General features: G+C 38.4%; 1 protein-coding gene across 1 annotated transcript; it reads right to left on the bottom strand.

Moving 5' to 3' along the window:
* Positions 1–10907: 10907 nt before the first annotated feature.
* On the bottom strand, positions 10908–12291 carry LOC5567661 (cytochrome P450 4V2). The gene is made up of 3 exons (XM_021851787.1): positions 11980–12291; positions 11619–11922; positions 10908–11557 (listed from the first exon to the last, which is right to left on the bottom strand). The coding sequence occupies exons 1-3, from the start codon at positions 12180–12182 to the stop codon at positions 10973–10975; spliced, it is 1092 nt and encodes a 363-aa protein (XP_021707479.1). The 5' UTR covers positions 12183–12291; the 3' UTR covers positions 10908–10972.
* Positions 12292–15148: the final 2857 nt, after the last annotated feature.

The raw sequence follows: 15148 nt of genomic DNA, 5'->3' as shown, positions 1-15148 counted from the left end.
TTGCTGATACTCCAAAATGAAGCAATTTGAATCAAATCAGTCCTCCAATGACTTCTACTGGGTAGTGCATCAATTATAGGCATAATCAACGGCAGACGTACACGAATACACGATACGTTGTGCACACAACTGGAATCACTTGCCACTTAATTAATAGTCATGCCCAGCCTCTACATGAAGGCCGATTGCATGGCGTAAATCATGCCGCTTGGATTATTGCAAACACAGAGAATAACTGCAGAAAGCCGAACACCGCCTCTTATCAGGAAGAGTTCCGTGCGGAGAAGACGGCTAGACTCCTCCTCGGAACCGGAAAAGTAAACAATCAAGACTTGAACGGAGTGTAGCAAATCGACCGAACAGGCTCGTTCAACAGACCACACTCTACAACACGTGTCAGTAGTGTGTGTGTGTGTGTGTGTGTGGACCCAGTGCAAACAAAACACGCTGCCGGTCAAACTGCACGGAATGGCCAAACCCATTATTGCCGGAGTGTTTCTTCTGTTGCATGATTGCGTTTCTCAAGAGGTTGCACGTAAAGTATCCTTTGCCATTCTCGTATTACCACCACCTACGAGCCCTAGGGGGGGAGGCTACCGAAACATGCAAAACAATCATTTGTCTTCCTGACGCACTGCCCACGTGCTCCTTAAGGTGAAACAGTTTGGAATCAATTTCTAAGATTGCACTGAAACTTCAAAGGCACAAATCACGCGAAGGAAGCATCCAACAACAGTGAACTTTTTATTTTGGCTTTGTGCACTAGCAGAAAACTTAAAATAAGAAGATCAGAAACGTTTACCAACTATTTCTCCAGTTTTGTGTCTTTGAAAACGTGAGTAGGGGCACAAGTCGGCCATTGTGACGGCCATCTTTGGATTCCGAGATGTTTCACCTTAAGGTACAGCAGCAGAGGATGCCCAGTAACCACGTGGCTTGGCGTGCTGACCGTACGTACTGAACTGGCGTAAATCATTTCGGTTACTGGGGTTATATGGTCGGAGGTTTGTTCTAGCTTTCTTTAAATAATGGGTATCCAAGTGGTACCACAGATTGTGAGCTATCTTCACCAATTTAATGTAACCCCTCCCATCATAACAACATGTCTACTTGAAGGTTGCAAATAAAGAGCTTTTGGTTTGTGTAGGAATATTAATAGTAAAGTTTTAGAAGCATTAGGAGAAATTATCCAATTTTGCAAGTGGATGGGGAAAAAATATCCAAACTTTTTTGCAATCTGCTACAGATGACACGCAGGCTTCGTCCTTTGGCGGAGAGGAATGTGTCATCCGCAAACAAAGATTTTCGACATCCCTGAGATAACTCAGGTAAGCCAGATGTGAAAATATTGTATAATATTGGTCCTAAAATGCTACTTTGAAGAACACCAGCTCTTACAGGAAGTCTTTCAGATTTGGAGTTCTGATAATCAACCTGAAGTGTACGGTTTGACAGATAACTTTGGATTATTTTAACAATGTATGTTCGAAAATTTAAGTTTTTTAAAATTTTACAATGAAGCTTTCATGTCAAACACTGTCGAGTGCTTTTTCTATGTCTAGAAGTGCAAGATCAGTAAAATAGCCTCCAGATCTGTTGGAACGGATCAAATTTTTTACACGTAAAAGTTGGTGTGTGGTCGAATGTCCATTTTGGAATCCGAACTGTTCATTGGCAAAAAATGAATTTTCATTTATGTGGACCATCATCTTGTTCAAAATGACCTTTTCAAAAAGTTTACTGATGTAGGAAAGCAAACTGATTGGACGACAACTAGAAGCTTCTGTAAAAAAATACTACAGTCTGGATTTAAAATGGATCACTAGCTGGTGGTGACCAATCGATTAGGTTTTCAGCTCAAACGGGTGTTTGGTTCTCCAGATCCGTGCTCTTGAAAGTTTGGCTTCGATTCATCGTCACCTTAATGAGGATGTAAAAATTCCATCATCGCCAGGGGCTTTTATATATTTGATTTTTTTAATTATGGTTTTCACTTCTTCAAAATCAGTCTCCAAGGAATTTTCGAAATCGTTCGCTTGATAGAGAATGTTTTCGAAATCATGAGTAACTTGATTTTTAATTGGACTAGTAAGTCTTGAATTAAAATTGTGCGCGCTTTTAAACTGCATAGCAAATTTTTGAGGTTTTTCGCAATTAGTTAGTAATAATTTGTTCCTTTCTTTCAATGCCGGAATTGGTTTCTATGTTTTTTATTAATTTTAGATAAGGAGTGTCAATTTTATAAAGTGGACACCTTGTTTATGCTGTATCTTTTTTTTATTTATTGATGAAATCGTAATCTGGTTTCTGTACATCGTTCTACTACTTTTCTACGATGTCATGAAAATATTGGGTCTTACAAAATGCTAGTGATTGAAGAACTAAATAGTTTTTCTAAAAAACCCGACGATAAGCTGTTCTTTGAAATTAAACACTTTTTTGCATAACGAAAATCCTCATTTTTATGAAAAAATTGTATGTTGATATCCTCTACTTTTCTACTATAGGTAGAGCTTTGAAACCACCGATAATAATCCACCAATCTCTGACATTAGGGTACTCTAGTGATTTATCCATTTATGGCCAAATTTATTGAAATAGTATCATTAACTTCCAGCAAACAAGTTAAGTAAAAAGCGTTTTTAAAATTGCTGTAGATAAAAAAGAAAAATTAAAGTTAACTAAATCATGAGTTTTAATCGCATTCTTGAAAATGAATTTAACTCTTTATGACCGTTTTATTGAAAAATCGCATACTTTTAAAAATATTCATTCATTTTTCTTGGATTCCAAAATGTTCAATTGAACAAAATTTTCAACATGCACAAACTTGTTAAAATAATCATTCTCTCTTAACCGCTCTATCGGCAGCTTCACTTTTTACCGTTAAAATATTCTAATCGCGATAACTTTGTTGTTTCTCAATATTTTTGCACCATTTTTTCACAAGATCTTAAAAAACTCTTCTAGTTTAAGAATCCGTGTTCATACTAATCATTGGTGATTTAGTTTTGAAGATATTCCAATGTTTTTTGGTGGACCGACATTTTCCATATGAAATGTCTTTAGCGGCCATTTTTTGGTATATTTTTCAAAAAAAGAAATAATAATAATAAAATGTATACTATACAATGCCAGTTAACAAGAAGCTACTCTGAAAAAAAAACCATACAAATCGGTACAGTGTTCTTGGAAAAATCTGAAAATTACGATAAGAGGTTTTTTAGAGTTTTCAAGATCTTTATTTGTCCAGCGTGGTACTGCACCAAATTGCTTTATTTTTTCACACCATGCTCGCAATCATGTATCATTCCGAGGAGTGAATATTCGAATACGATAAAAAATCTGTAGCGCGAGATATTAACATGGGTTATGGCTACGCGTCGGCCCGCGAAGTAATTTTGGAATATCTTCAAATCCAGATGATCAATTATCAATACCGGCACTTATTTTGAAACTAGAAGAGTTTTTTGAGAACTTGTGCAAAAATGGTGCAAAAATATCGAGAAACAACAATAAAAAGTTATCACGATTTGAATATTTTTTTAGCGGTAAAAAGTGAAGCTGTCAATAGAGGGGTAATGATCAGGATTTTGAGATACAATGATTTCCATGAACCGGAAGTCGCCATCTTGTTTTCTTGGCCACCAATCTTGTTTTCTTGGATTCCAAAATGTTTAATTGAGAACAATTTTCAACTTGGAATAACTTGTCGAAATAATCATAATTCTAAATGCTCAGGGTCATGAGATACAATGATTTCCATGAACCGGAAGTCGCCATTTTGTTTTCTTGGCCGACATCTTGAATTCCAAAATGTTCAATTGAGAGCAATTTTCAACCTGGACGAACATGTAGAAAAAATCATGCGTCTAAATGATGAGGATCTTGAGATACAATGATTTCCATGAACCGGAAGTCGCCATCTTGTTTTCTTGGCCGACATCTTGAATTCCAAAATGTCCAATTGAGAACAATTTTCAACTTGGAAAAACTTATCGAAATAATCATGCTTCTTAATTATCATGATTTTGAGATACAATGTTTTCCATGAACCGGAAGTCGCGATCTTGTTTTCCTGGCCGCCATCTTGAATTCCAAAATGTTCAATTGAGAGCAATTTTCAATATGGACGAACTTGTTTAAGAAATCATCTTTCTAAATGGTCAGGATATTGAGATATAAGAATATATCAGTAGAGTTTGTGCATAGTTTGTATGCTCACTAGCGCCGCCTACCGGATAAATGCCTAAAAAATAGGCTCACCACGGGGTAGTCCTCGAACTAGGTAACAACTTTGCTGAAGGCACCGTTTTTCTATCTGGTGAAAATCACAATAATATTTAACATTGAAGTGAAACTAATATCAACAACTACTTGGCACCTCCATCCAGCGGGCAGTGAAGCGGAAGACGGCTTTGCCACCCACTTTCCTACATAAAATGCACTGTGATGCCAGATTGAAAGATGGCAATAAATGCGTTTTCGGAGTTTTCGGAGCTTCCCAAATTTTGAACTCGTTTATTTGAAGAGCTACTAGAAAGTTGTGTTCTAACGGAATATTCACTGTTATGTGCCCTAAATTATCAGCTAGGGAGAGGATTTTTAGTACGTCCTCAAGGTATCTTTTTCTATTTAATTTTGAAATGGTCCGTTTCCCCATACTGAATAAATCATTTTTCCATACTAAACTTCAATTCGCTTGCCGAGTAGCTAAACGATTGTTTAGAATTTTCAAACTTTGCGTGGTTTCGTTCGGGCCCATTTGCTACCATTTGTGACCATGCGGTTCTTCGATTTCGAAAATTTATGAAAATCGATGTAGCCTAGTAAATGATGATTTTTTGTTGGTTTTATCCGTTAATTAAGAGACGGAATATGAGTTTTCTGCGGCGGCAGGAGTTTTTCCATACGATTTGCAACAATTAGAATGGTTATCCGTAGGTAGGCAATTTGAAGGGGAGGAGTTGTAACTGCCTGTTACTATTAAATTAAATTAAATTAAATTAAATTAAAAAGGTTCGCACGGCTACCCGACGGAAGAAAATTAGCTCATGAATGAGCATGATTGAAATTTACCTGATGGGTGATAGTTAACTGAAAAATGAGCAATGTTTGAAATTCTGCCAGAGGAATTCCGGGAACGAAAACATTACCGTTGTATATCTGCCTTTGGACGTCTTTAGCGTGAGAAGAACCTTCGCAAATCATACATTTAGCATCCATGCGCCAATGTTTTGTGCCATGACCCCACTTTTGGCACTGTGTGGGGTTCCGAAAATTCCCTCCAGGTTTCTGTAGTTGTCTCCATGTCACACGGACATCGAACATAAGCCTAGATTTTTTCAAAGTTTCATGATTATTTAGATCATTTTGTTAAAGTGAACTAAATAATATAATTGAGAAAGCCCTTTCCGAAGAATGCCAGATTGGGTTCTCTTTTTCATAATGATTACTTGAACTGCGGAAAATCATATATTCCATTTTTGAGATCTTAGGGTACTTTTAGTGACTTGAGAAACCTTTCAAGACAACTTTGAACAAACGTTCAGTTTTTACAAAAATGTGCTTCTTCTCTTCTTCTCTTATTTGAGGTTTAAGATCTTTGAGAGTTCCGGCAAAACGTGACAGTCTCGTTTCCCTGCGATTTAAAAGGAAACCTTGATGGACCCCTGATGGAGTTCAAGGTTTCCTGCCTAAGTTTTTCAAATTCGTAGCAACTGACCATGATAGGCGGCACTCTTTGTTTCCTCACTTGAATCAAGGAGCCTGGGCTAGAGGCTCCTCCATTTTTTTGTTCGGAAAATTTGTCTAAAGTATCGAACTGATTGCTCATTTCGATGCAATTATAAACATTATTCATTTCACCCTTGGAAGAAAGTTCGCATTCCGAAGAAACGTCCTTTCTTCCATTCTTGCCACGTTAAGTGACAGTTTTAAATCCCACTTTTTTGGAAGGAAGTAGTGAATTCAGAGATTTATCCTTCCTTTTGTTTGTGTCTGCAATCATATTCAGTGAATAAGCGAAAGAAGACGTGACCTTCTTAGAGGTTTTTCGTGTCCAAGAAAGATTACCACCGCTAACTTTCACTTACGGGTCCAACGAAAAAACGAAGGCACGGATCCTAACAAGGATCGTGAAGAAATCTATAGTAGAACACTGTTTTTATAGCTCTGAAAAGTACTGTTCTATTGCTTGAAGTAGTTTTCAAAAACTTCCAAGTGCAGCAAAAATTTGTGTACGCCAGTGAATCAATTGTCACCGAACCCGTAGCACCAAAGACATTGTCAGCTCCTATTCTTGTTGCAGCAATTTTCTTCCGCAATAACAGTTTATCACCACTTAAACAAAATAGGACAATGATCGATCACCTCGTGCGCGGTGATTTTCTGGGCCTAGCCATTTTTAAGAACTTTCTCCGTGTTGGTAAACATTGACACATTATCGAACAGCATCTATAAAACGAATTTGGTTTTGTGTTTAAAATAACTGATTAATCGCGTGTTGAAAAGGTTGCAACGATGCCCTGTGATTGTCATGACAATTTTGATTTCAATTGTAACCCAATCCGAAACAGTTGGGACAAACCGTTGTGGAAGCTGGCTTTGTTGTTTGTTTTTCATCTGTTTCGATGACAATTTGATTCACTGGTGTACGCACATCACGATGGTACTATACGCACTGAATAAAAATTCTATTATTACCATTAAAACAAGTTTATATTCCACTCAAATACTTTGTATTTAATTTCCTATCAGCTAGAAAAGCTGTAAAAAATATGCTCTTGATCGGCTCGGAATGGATTGCTTCCTTTTTTCTGCCCAATAACTACCAATCAAGCCCATTAACACGTTTGCTGCAACCTAAGCCAATAGCAAAAAATCCAATTTAAATCCATCCATTGCACTTTTTAATTAACACGTTCACACCACTTCTGGTCGGTCGGCGGCCACGGGCAGAGCCACACTAAATTCAACGAAATGTCCGTTTTTCGCCACAATAACCTCAGCCTCCGTTGGTAGTCCACCGTATTGGTTCGATACGAGGTGTGGTTGGTAATCCATCTCTGGAAACTGCTAGGAACGTGTGCAACAATTGACTAAATCCGATGCGTTTTTGCGTCGCTGGGCATTCAAATGGGGGAATAGTTCGCCAGTACGGTTCAACATCGCTATCGATTAATGTAATTTATTTGAAAATTAATTAAAATTCAACGTTCTCACACCAGCTGGAGTTTTTAAGAGTGGCACGGTGGGAAATTCGGACAGCTGTCGATGGCATCTGCATAGTTATTAGAGGATTTGTGACCAACTTTACCATCAGTGCTATCTGACATGTTCACACGTTCGCTGCAAATGGTGAAACACGGTGCTACCTAGACCGTTATTACCAGAAAAAAAAATCTTCATCAAATCTGTGCACATAAGTCGTTTCCCATGGCTTAGCCTAGCTAAAATTTACAAAAAAGAAAAACGTGGGCCTGTTTTGAAGATATGCCTTTTTGATGATAAGTCCACAAATTCAAAGGAAATCTGGGATAGAGAAGGTATCGACCGTGATTGTTTTACATTATTTTGTTATGGCTGTATCGGTCATGCCATTCAAAGGTAAATAGAGTCTGTGCAAATAATGAAATGAATGGTTCATTTTATGAGACGTTTTTTAACAGCTGATCGTTTATTTTATGAATGAAATTTTGACAGGAGGCGGTGTCGTAATGAACGAAAGTAACAGCAATCTCATCAGTGTTGCCATTTCGTGAAATGGACTATTAGGCATTTCAAGGCAAAATTCTCTCTCTTTCGCTCTCCAACAAAACTTGAAAACAATGGTGCCAGTACCTGTCAACTTTGACAGGTACTGGCACCGTTGTTTTCAGATTTCCCGAAGGAGGGAAAGAGAGCGATTTTCTGATGACGTCACCGTGCAATGGGCAATAGTTGAATGCTTAGGCGTCGCAAGTGGGCGACAAGATTGAAATTTTATTGGGTGGAGAAAATTGAGTATGCCATCGAAGAATCAGTAAGCATCGAAGCGTTCTGTGTTTTGCCTAGCTTCTCTATTAGGGAAGAGTTGGCTCAAAGCTGTGGTCTATCTGTGTGGCTACCAACTAAGGCTGAGCTCTAGTCTAAATTAAATACGATTCTGAAAAGTGAGAAAAGAAGCTTTATCCGCAAATTTATTGTCAAGAAACACTCAACGATTTTTATGTTTAGAGGTATTTGCTGTTTTTTTCGGTCTGGTATTGGATATACGATATGGAGCGTTTTGTACCTACTCACAGCATTTCACTGAAACCGTATAACGTCACACATTCCCCCCTCAATGTTTATTTTGATTTACCACTACACTAATACAAGCACACAGTGACTTTCTCACAACCCGGTGCTAGGCAGCCATGTTTTCGTGGTCAGCATGAAACTCAAAAGCAACAACGTACATTGGCCTAATCATATTAGAGAATTTTTTCTCCAATACTAAAATGTGTTTTTAGCTAATCACATCAACCCAAATTGACTTGCTGTACTGCGATCCAATAGTTTACAACCGTTTGTTAGAATAACTGTTGTTATTCGGGAAAAGAAATTTTTCGAATAAAAAGATTTCGCCATCATCGATTGTTATTCCTCAAACGGTCATTTGTTTACAAACATTGAGCTGTCAGTGGGAATCACTTCCCAATGGGCACCAGAGATGTTTGCTCGTTATTTTTCAATGGGGTTGTATGAACGGTGTCAGGAGGCTGCTTTCTCATAACCTCCTATAAAACTCCAGATTACGTTTGAATTTGTGGATTTTAATCATAAGAACGAGCTTTACGTGATAATAAATCTTCGAGCTGTTCAGTAGAATATCTATAAGTAAAACTACAAATTGAACTTTAACACTTCACTTTTGCAAACAAAAAATAAAATACTAAAATCACTTGTAAGGCGAGCAAATACCTTTAAACTCTAATATGTGTTGCTTATCTTGACAGATAGGCCTATTTCGTCTGCGACTTACAGACTTCTTCAGTGTCGAGTGCTCGACTTATAAGTAGTTGAAAAAGACCGAATTTAGTACTACACCATTTAATTCCTCTAGAGTTTGTATCCTTTGACAGATACGCGTATTTCAACCTCAACTGTAAAGCCGTCTCCAGTACAGTACACGACACTGCAGACGGCCATACAGTTGAGGTCGAAATACGCGTATCTGTCAAAGGATACAAACTCTAGTAGAATTAAATAATATAGTACTAAATTCGAGCATTACGTTTTTTTTCCATTCGGCCCAAACATGCGGCTTATGCTTGGAAAACGTTACTAGTCGGATTGGATGAACATTTTTTCTGATAAAAACGTTCTGGGGAACACCGTAGCTAGAGTTCGTTTAGAGCTGTTGCGTTAGATTATCCTATGAGCGAACGGTGTCTAGAACCTTGCCACCTACCGGAATTACGTATGTAAAAATATTCCAAGTGGCCACTCATGGGCCCTCCAGACCATACCAGCCGGTCGGTCAAGTGATGGTGGATACCTACCATTTTTCGATGCGTTACCGAAATGTTAGCACGCAACTAGCTGGATCCCATGGCAATTCTATACACCGCAGGCTCTACAACCCACCCATGATGGAAATCCCTCGGAAAAAAGAGCTGGAATAGCTGCAAACCTTTCTCAAATTCAATTAGGCCCTCGGTAGAAAACTCCGCGTTGGCACTGAGCTAATTCGAAAATCGACACCAACCAACGCGTGATGATATGCAGGAAAATGCTTGGGCGCATACGGTGCATTCCACCATTGGATTGCATCATGTGGTGGGAATGCGGTCCCGACACCATGTGTGGCAAAATGTGGTACCCGCAGTGCTATGCAATGTTGCCGACTTGTAAATTGGGGCTTATTGTTTTAGAACGAAAAAAGGAAACGTGCATGGCTCATCAAAGCTTGGTAATTAGATTCGTGACGTTGTAGAAAGTTAAATTGTTTAAACTGAATGTCATATAAATACCAATCAGCTCTTAACAGTAGTTTATGCTATAAGGTGCAGAATGATGGTTGAACCTACTGTTTGGCTCATTCCTATATTTTCGCAGTCAAAGTGTTTTGATTTTCAGGTTGGTAAATATCTCGGTGTTCGTGCTCAGATAGGCGTAGGATCAATCATTCGTTGTGTGGTATTGGTAATGAATTACGCGGGGTACGTTCGCATGTTATCATTCCGGGAGGGTTTCTGAAACTATAGATCTGGAATTGATTGAGTATGCATGAAGTTATGGCCTAAAAAGAGGAAAAGTTTAGAGAAAACTACTTTTCGCTAGGATTAGTTTTAGTTTTAGACAAATTTGACATTCTACAAACTTTTATAAATTAAGTTTTGAAATGCTTCGAAATTGGTTAGAACATAATAAAATTATGAAGACTTCACTGAAGGCCATATTTAATAATTTAGAAATTCACTTTCAATCATAATATTTTTGGCTCAAAATTTGAGGTTTTCCTTTTTATGTGATTTCGAATTACATGAATTTTTGGTTTTGAGAACATTCGAAAAATAGGCCGCACCCTGTAATAACTAAAAAAACTTTCGACAAAATGTTTTAGCTATTCGATCAAACGTCCATTGGGTCAAATGTCCCTTCGATCAAATATACTTTCGAACAAATGTCAATTGATCAAACGTCTTCCAACGAAATGTCCTAAAACCTTGAGATATAAGCATAAAAAGTTTTCAAATTTCAAGTTTTTTGTTTTCTGCTCATTCTTTTTTTTTTTCCAAAGCTTATATTTTATAGTGCCATAACTGTGCTGACATGCCTAACTACAGGCGTTTTATAGTCATATAAACTCTAAAAGGAGGTTAAGAGTTTTAGTTGATTTCTTTGACATTTTTCATTAAAATGAAATCCGAGAAAACCAGTTCCAAGACAAGTATGTTTTATTTGCAGTTGATTCTATCTTCAGGTGCTCATACCTTGATGTAATTTATTTATTCCTCCTCACCAGCCACACCCTGTGAGGGCCATCTAGTTTGAGAGTAACTTCAAACTTCAGTTTCAAGTCCGTCGGTTTCATATTGGTCTGGATTTCAAATTTCTGCATAATCCGCAACAAAATAATCCTCATGACATTCATTGCATATCGATGTCCGATACAGTTGCGGAGGCCTCCGCTGAACGGTAGATAGGCAAATGGGTGACGTGCCTCGATTGCTTCCGGTCGGAAACGCTCCGGGTCGAACTGTTCCGGATCAGGTCCCCAGATGTCCTTGCGGCGATGCAGTGTGAACATACTGAAGATTATGATCTGATCTTTAGGGATGCGTATGCCATCAAGTTCGATTGCGCTCATCGTCTGCCGAGCGCCTAACGGAACTGCTGGGAACAGACGCAGTATCTCTTTGATGACCATTTCCGTGTACTCGAGTTGTTTCAAGTTTTCTATGTTGACTTCCACTTCAGGAGAGTAAAATACTTGGTTGATTTCAGTTAATACTTTTTCTTGAACCTCCGGGTACATCGCTAGATAGAGGCAGGTATAGGCAACATTTAGGGCAGAAGTGTCGGTTCCCTGTAAAATATGAATTGACTTATAGAAAACAGCTGTATATAACTTTTAGCAAGAATCTTACAGCACCGATCAATGTGTACAAATGCTCGTTCACTTCCAGATCTGAAAATCCAGTTCCGTCTGGTCTTTTCATTGTGATGATCTGATCCAAAGCATTCAGATGTTGTTTGATATATTCATCCTTCTGTTGGAAATCCTCACCAAGCGATTGTATTTCAAATCGTCTTTTGCTTACGATACGATGGGTGAACTCATTGCAGATTCTTCTTGCCTCGTCGTGTATCTTATACGCTTTGGATAACTTGTAAATTGGTTCGATGAAATAATACACATTAACAAGTCTTTCTCCAACCGCTTTCAGAAAACTAAAACAATCACATAAATTTAGTAAAAAATTTGCTCATATTCAATAATTTACCAACATTTCAACGTTTCTTATGTAATCGTGTTGCTCGGGAATTTCCTTTGCATTTTGACCCATAGTGGTGCCGAAGGTTGTGCTCAATGTGCAACTGGATAAGTGGCTAAAGATGTCGATCTCGGTGTTGCCGTCGGCTAGCGGTTCCAGCTTGTCGCACAGACTTTTCGCTTCGGAATCCATGATAGGGAGAAATGCAGTCAGCATTCGCGTATTGAAAGCAGGGTTAACAAGTTTCCTCGCTTGCAGCCATCGCTCGCCAGCTGAAATTTAGAGGAAATTCGGTACACTTTTGGTTTGCATGCAATTGAGCAGAATTAGCTGGAGTATCTGTCAGTAATTTGTAATCACGTTAGCCTGTTAGTGATACTGTATATCAGGTCAAGGAAACAGGTATGAGAAACATACAAAAGTGGTTCAAATAAATCCTAACAAATTCATGAAACGGCTAGGTGCTTAAAATACACATTTACATTAATTTATCCTGAAGGTTATTCTCTAATTCTATTGATCTTCTGATCGCCATTTTAAGAAATGAGAGAGTTTGTTTCTGTTTAATATCTATCGGTAAACTATTCCAGCAGGAAGCTCCAGCAATTAACACACTTCTTCCGCTTATTGTCGTATGCCTGGGTATTACAAACGATCATATTCATTGATGCTCGTATCCTCGTTCCATGAAAATGCAGGTATGTAGATGATAATTCGCCAGTAAGTCGTGACCAAGAATGGTGTTTCTGACGGCTATTGTGGTATCTCGACGTTGCAAGCCATGTACATTGTACAAACCGTACAGCCGATTTAAAACAACGATAAAGCTGTTCCTTGAGTGCTGCAGAAAGGCAATGATAGCACACTATATTACAGTTTGTTAATGCAGGCACTACTATGGCCTGAACAAGCTTCTGACGTGTTGGTATAGAGAGAACTGAGGCAAATCGGTGGAAGGTTCTCAAGGTGTTGTACACTTTTTGAATGACACTATTAACTTGGTGGGACCTAGTCATCTTTCTATCCATTTCTGGTCGAAAGTAGGGGACTACATCGGACAACGGTACAACTTCTCCGCTAAAGACTATATCTGTTTGTGATGTAAAACTACCAGTCTTGCTGAAGATTATAGTTTTAGTTATCTTCGGATTCGGGTGTAGACAGTTTATATTGGCCCAACATGTGATAGTCGTTGATGGTTCTGTTTGACTCGTCAATGTCATTCATTGGTCCCGGATGTAGGGCAAAATGGTCCAAAATGCCACTTTAAGGATTTGTGTCGTTTTCTCTCAATTAGATCTACATTTTAACACCATTCTAAGTCCTAACAGTAACTTTACAATATTTGCTAGCTTCCACATTGAAAACATTTCCCAAATTTGAGTTTTTTAACGGTCTTTAATCGTGTAGAAAAGTTGGTTGAAAAATGGGGGTGGTTCAAAACGACCGAATGGGTGGGGCAGAATGCCATTTAGTATGGAGAACTAGGAGTAAACAACCATGTTACTCCATGAGTTTGCTCTGTGGTATGGAAACGCTTATTCGTTAATAAAATCATCGAAAAACCTTAATATTTAGCTTAGCTTAGCTTAGTTTAGACTGACTACACATATCAATGGTTGCTATTCCGTGATTGACCGAAGTCAGTGAAAATGCACAAAGAATCAACTAGAAGTTCGGCTGGGATTGGCCATAATCTTCTTCAGTGTGCATAATTCAGTGTCTCTATTTATACAGGGTCAATAACGGCGCCGGCCACGTCCTTGCAGTCAGGTGGGATTGGGGGAAGGAATGTTAGTGTGTAACCTTTGCTATTTGGAGACCGTGTTTGCCTCTGCATCTCTACAAAGGTTACTGGGAGGGATGTTTGTTAATGGGGAGGATCGTTGGGTCATAGGATTCACTTTGATAAGCGATTAGACCATGATAAACAATGATTTGTGAGATATATACATGCTTATACGTAAACATAATATTTTCATTTGATATGAACAATTTCTATGTAGAGGAAAATTATGCCGACACTTGAGGTGACGAACCATTCAAAGTTTGTTGAACAAATACCAAAATGTAACATTCCTACAGCTGTCAGGACGAAAGCATGTGTTATTATATTTTACTCATTTGAAAAGATACAAAAAACTCGATTGGTTGGGACATCATAGAACACTCTTATTCTTATGCCGACACTTACAGTGGCGAACCATCCAAAGTTTGTTGAATAAAGTGAACCTTTCGCAAGTCTACACTTGTAGTGTCGAACCATTCAAAGTTTTTTTAATTACAAAAATAAAGGTATATAAGAGGTGTTCTGAAAAAAAAAAAAATTAAAACATAAATAAATCATGAATCAGAGTTTGTGTCGACACTCACAGTGACGAACCATCCATAGTTTGTTGAAAAATCATATTTACATCCCACCATTGTAACGATTGAATGTGCAGTCATACATATTTTATAGATTAGAAATAGTAGCATGAAACGAGCTCACCAATTGATCCGTTATCCTTGACTGAGCAGCCACAATCCACTTTCGGCTTCACTCGTTTGCTCGGCTATAAAAAAGCACTCAGGAAAAAAAAAATAAGCGCGCGACCCAAAAAGAATAAAAAAAAAAACCGTTCGGGCTTTCTTGACGCACTGCCCAGGAGCAAGCGTCAAGGTCGAAGGATCAAACAGAACTAACCGATCGCGGTACTTTTTCACTTTCTTCAACCGAACTCACCGATCACGCCACTTTTTCACTAACGAGACCGACGCGCGACATGTTTGATCCTGCCCTCGTCGCTCGCCCCGGCAAAAGCAAGTGTCAAGGTCGAAAGATCAAACAGAACTCCATCGAAAAACCTTAATATTTAGGCAAAAAAGTGAAAAATGTTTAATTTCACCGGGAATTTAAGGAAAAATCTATGAGTTTATGTTTAAGGGTTGTAGCGGCAACTCTTGGGTAAACATATTTAAACATCGTCTGACAAAGAATACAAATGGAAACGCTGTAGGAATGATTTAATGAGGTGAGCCATTTTACCCCATCAGTGCGTCTTGGACCATGTTCCCCTACACCTGCAAATCGTATGTGTACAGTTGATAGTTGCACTTTAGGATGACGGGCAGACTGTTGATGTAAAGGCTAAACAGGAATTGTCAGTTGATGTGTCGTTTGTAAGTCGAACAGATTGGTA

The sequence above is a fragment of the Aedes aegypti genome, chromosome 3, assembly GCF_002204515.2.
Source record: "Aedes aegypti strain LVP_AGWG chromosome 3, AaegL5.0 Primary Assembly, whole genome shotgun sequence".
Taxonomy (NCBI): Eukaryota; Metazoa; Arthropoda; class Insecta; order Diptera; family Culicidae; genus Aedes; species Aedes aegypti.
Note: the sequence above shows the minus strand (reverse complement) of the source record. Positions and strands in the feature narration are given on the sequence as shown.

Excerpts from the sequence above, each read along its gene's own strand:
- LOC5567661 (XM_021851787.1), bottom strand. The coding sequence starts at position 12,182 with ATGCTGACTGCATTTCTCCCTATCATGGATTCCGAAGCGAAAAGTCTG. Across the intron at positions 11,923-11,979 it reads TACATAAGAAACGTTGAAAT|TTTTCTGAAAGCGGTTGGAG; the intron begins GTTGGTAAATTA and ends TGATTGTTTTAG. Across the intron at positions 11,558-11,618 it reads TGTACACATTGATCGGTGCT|GGAACCGACACTTCTGCCCT; the intron begins GTAAGATTCTTG and ends CATATTTTACAG.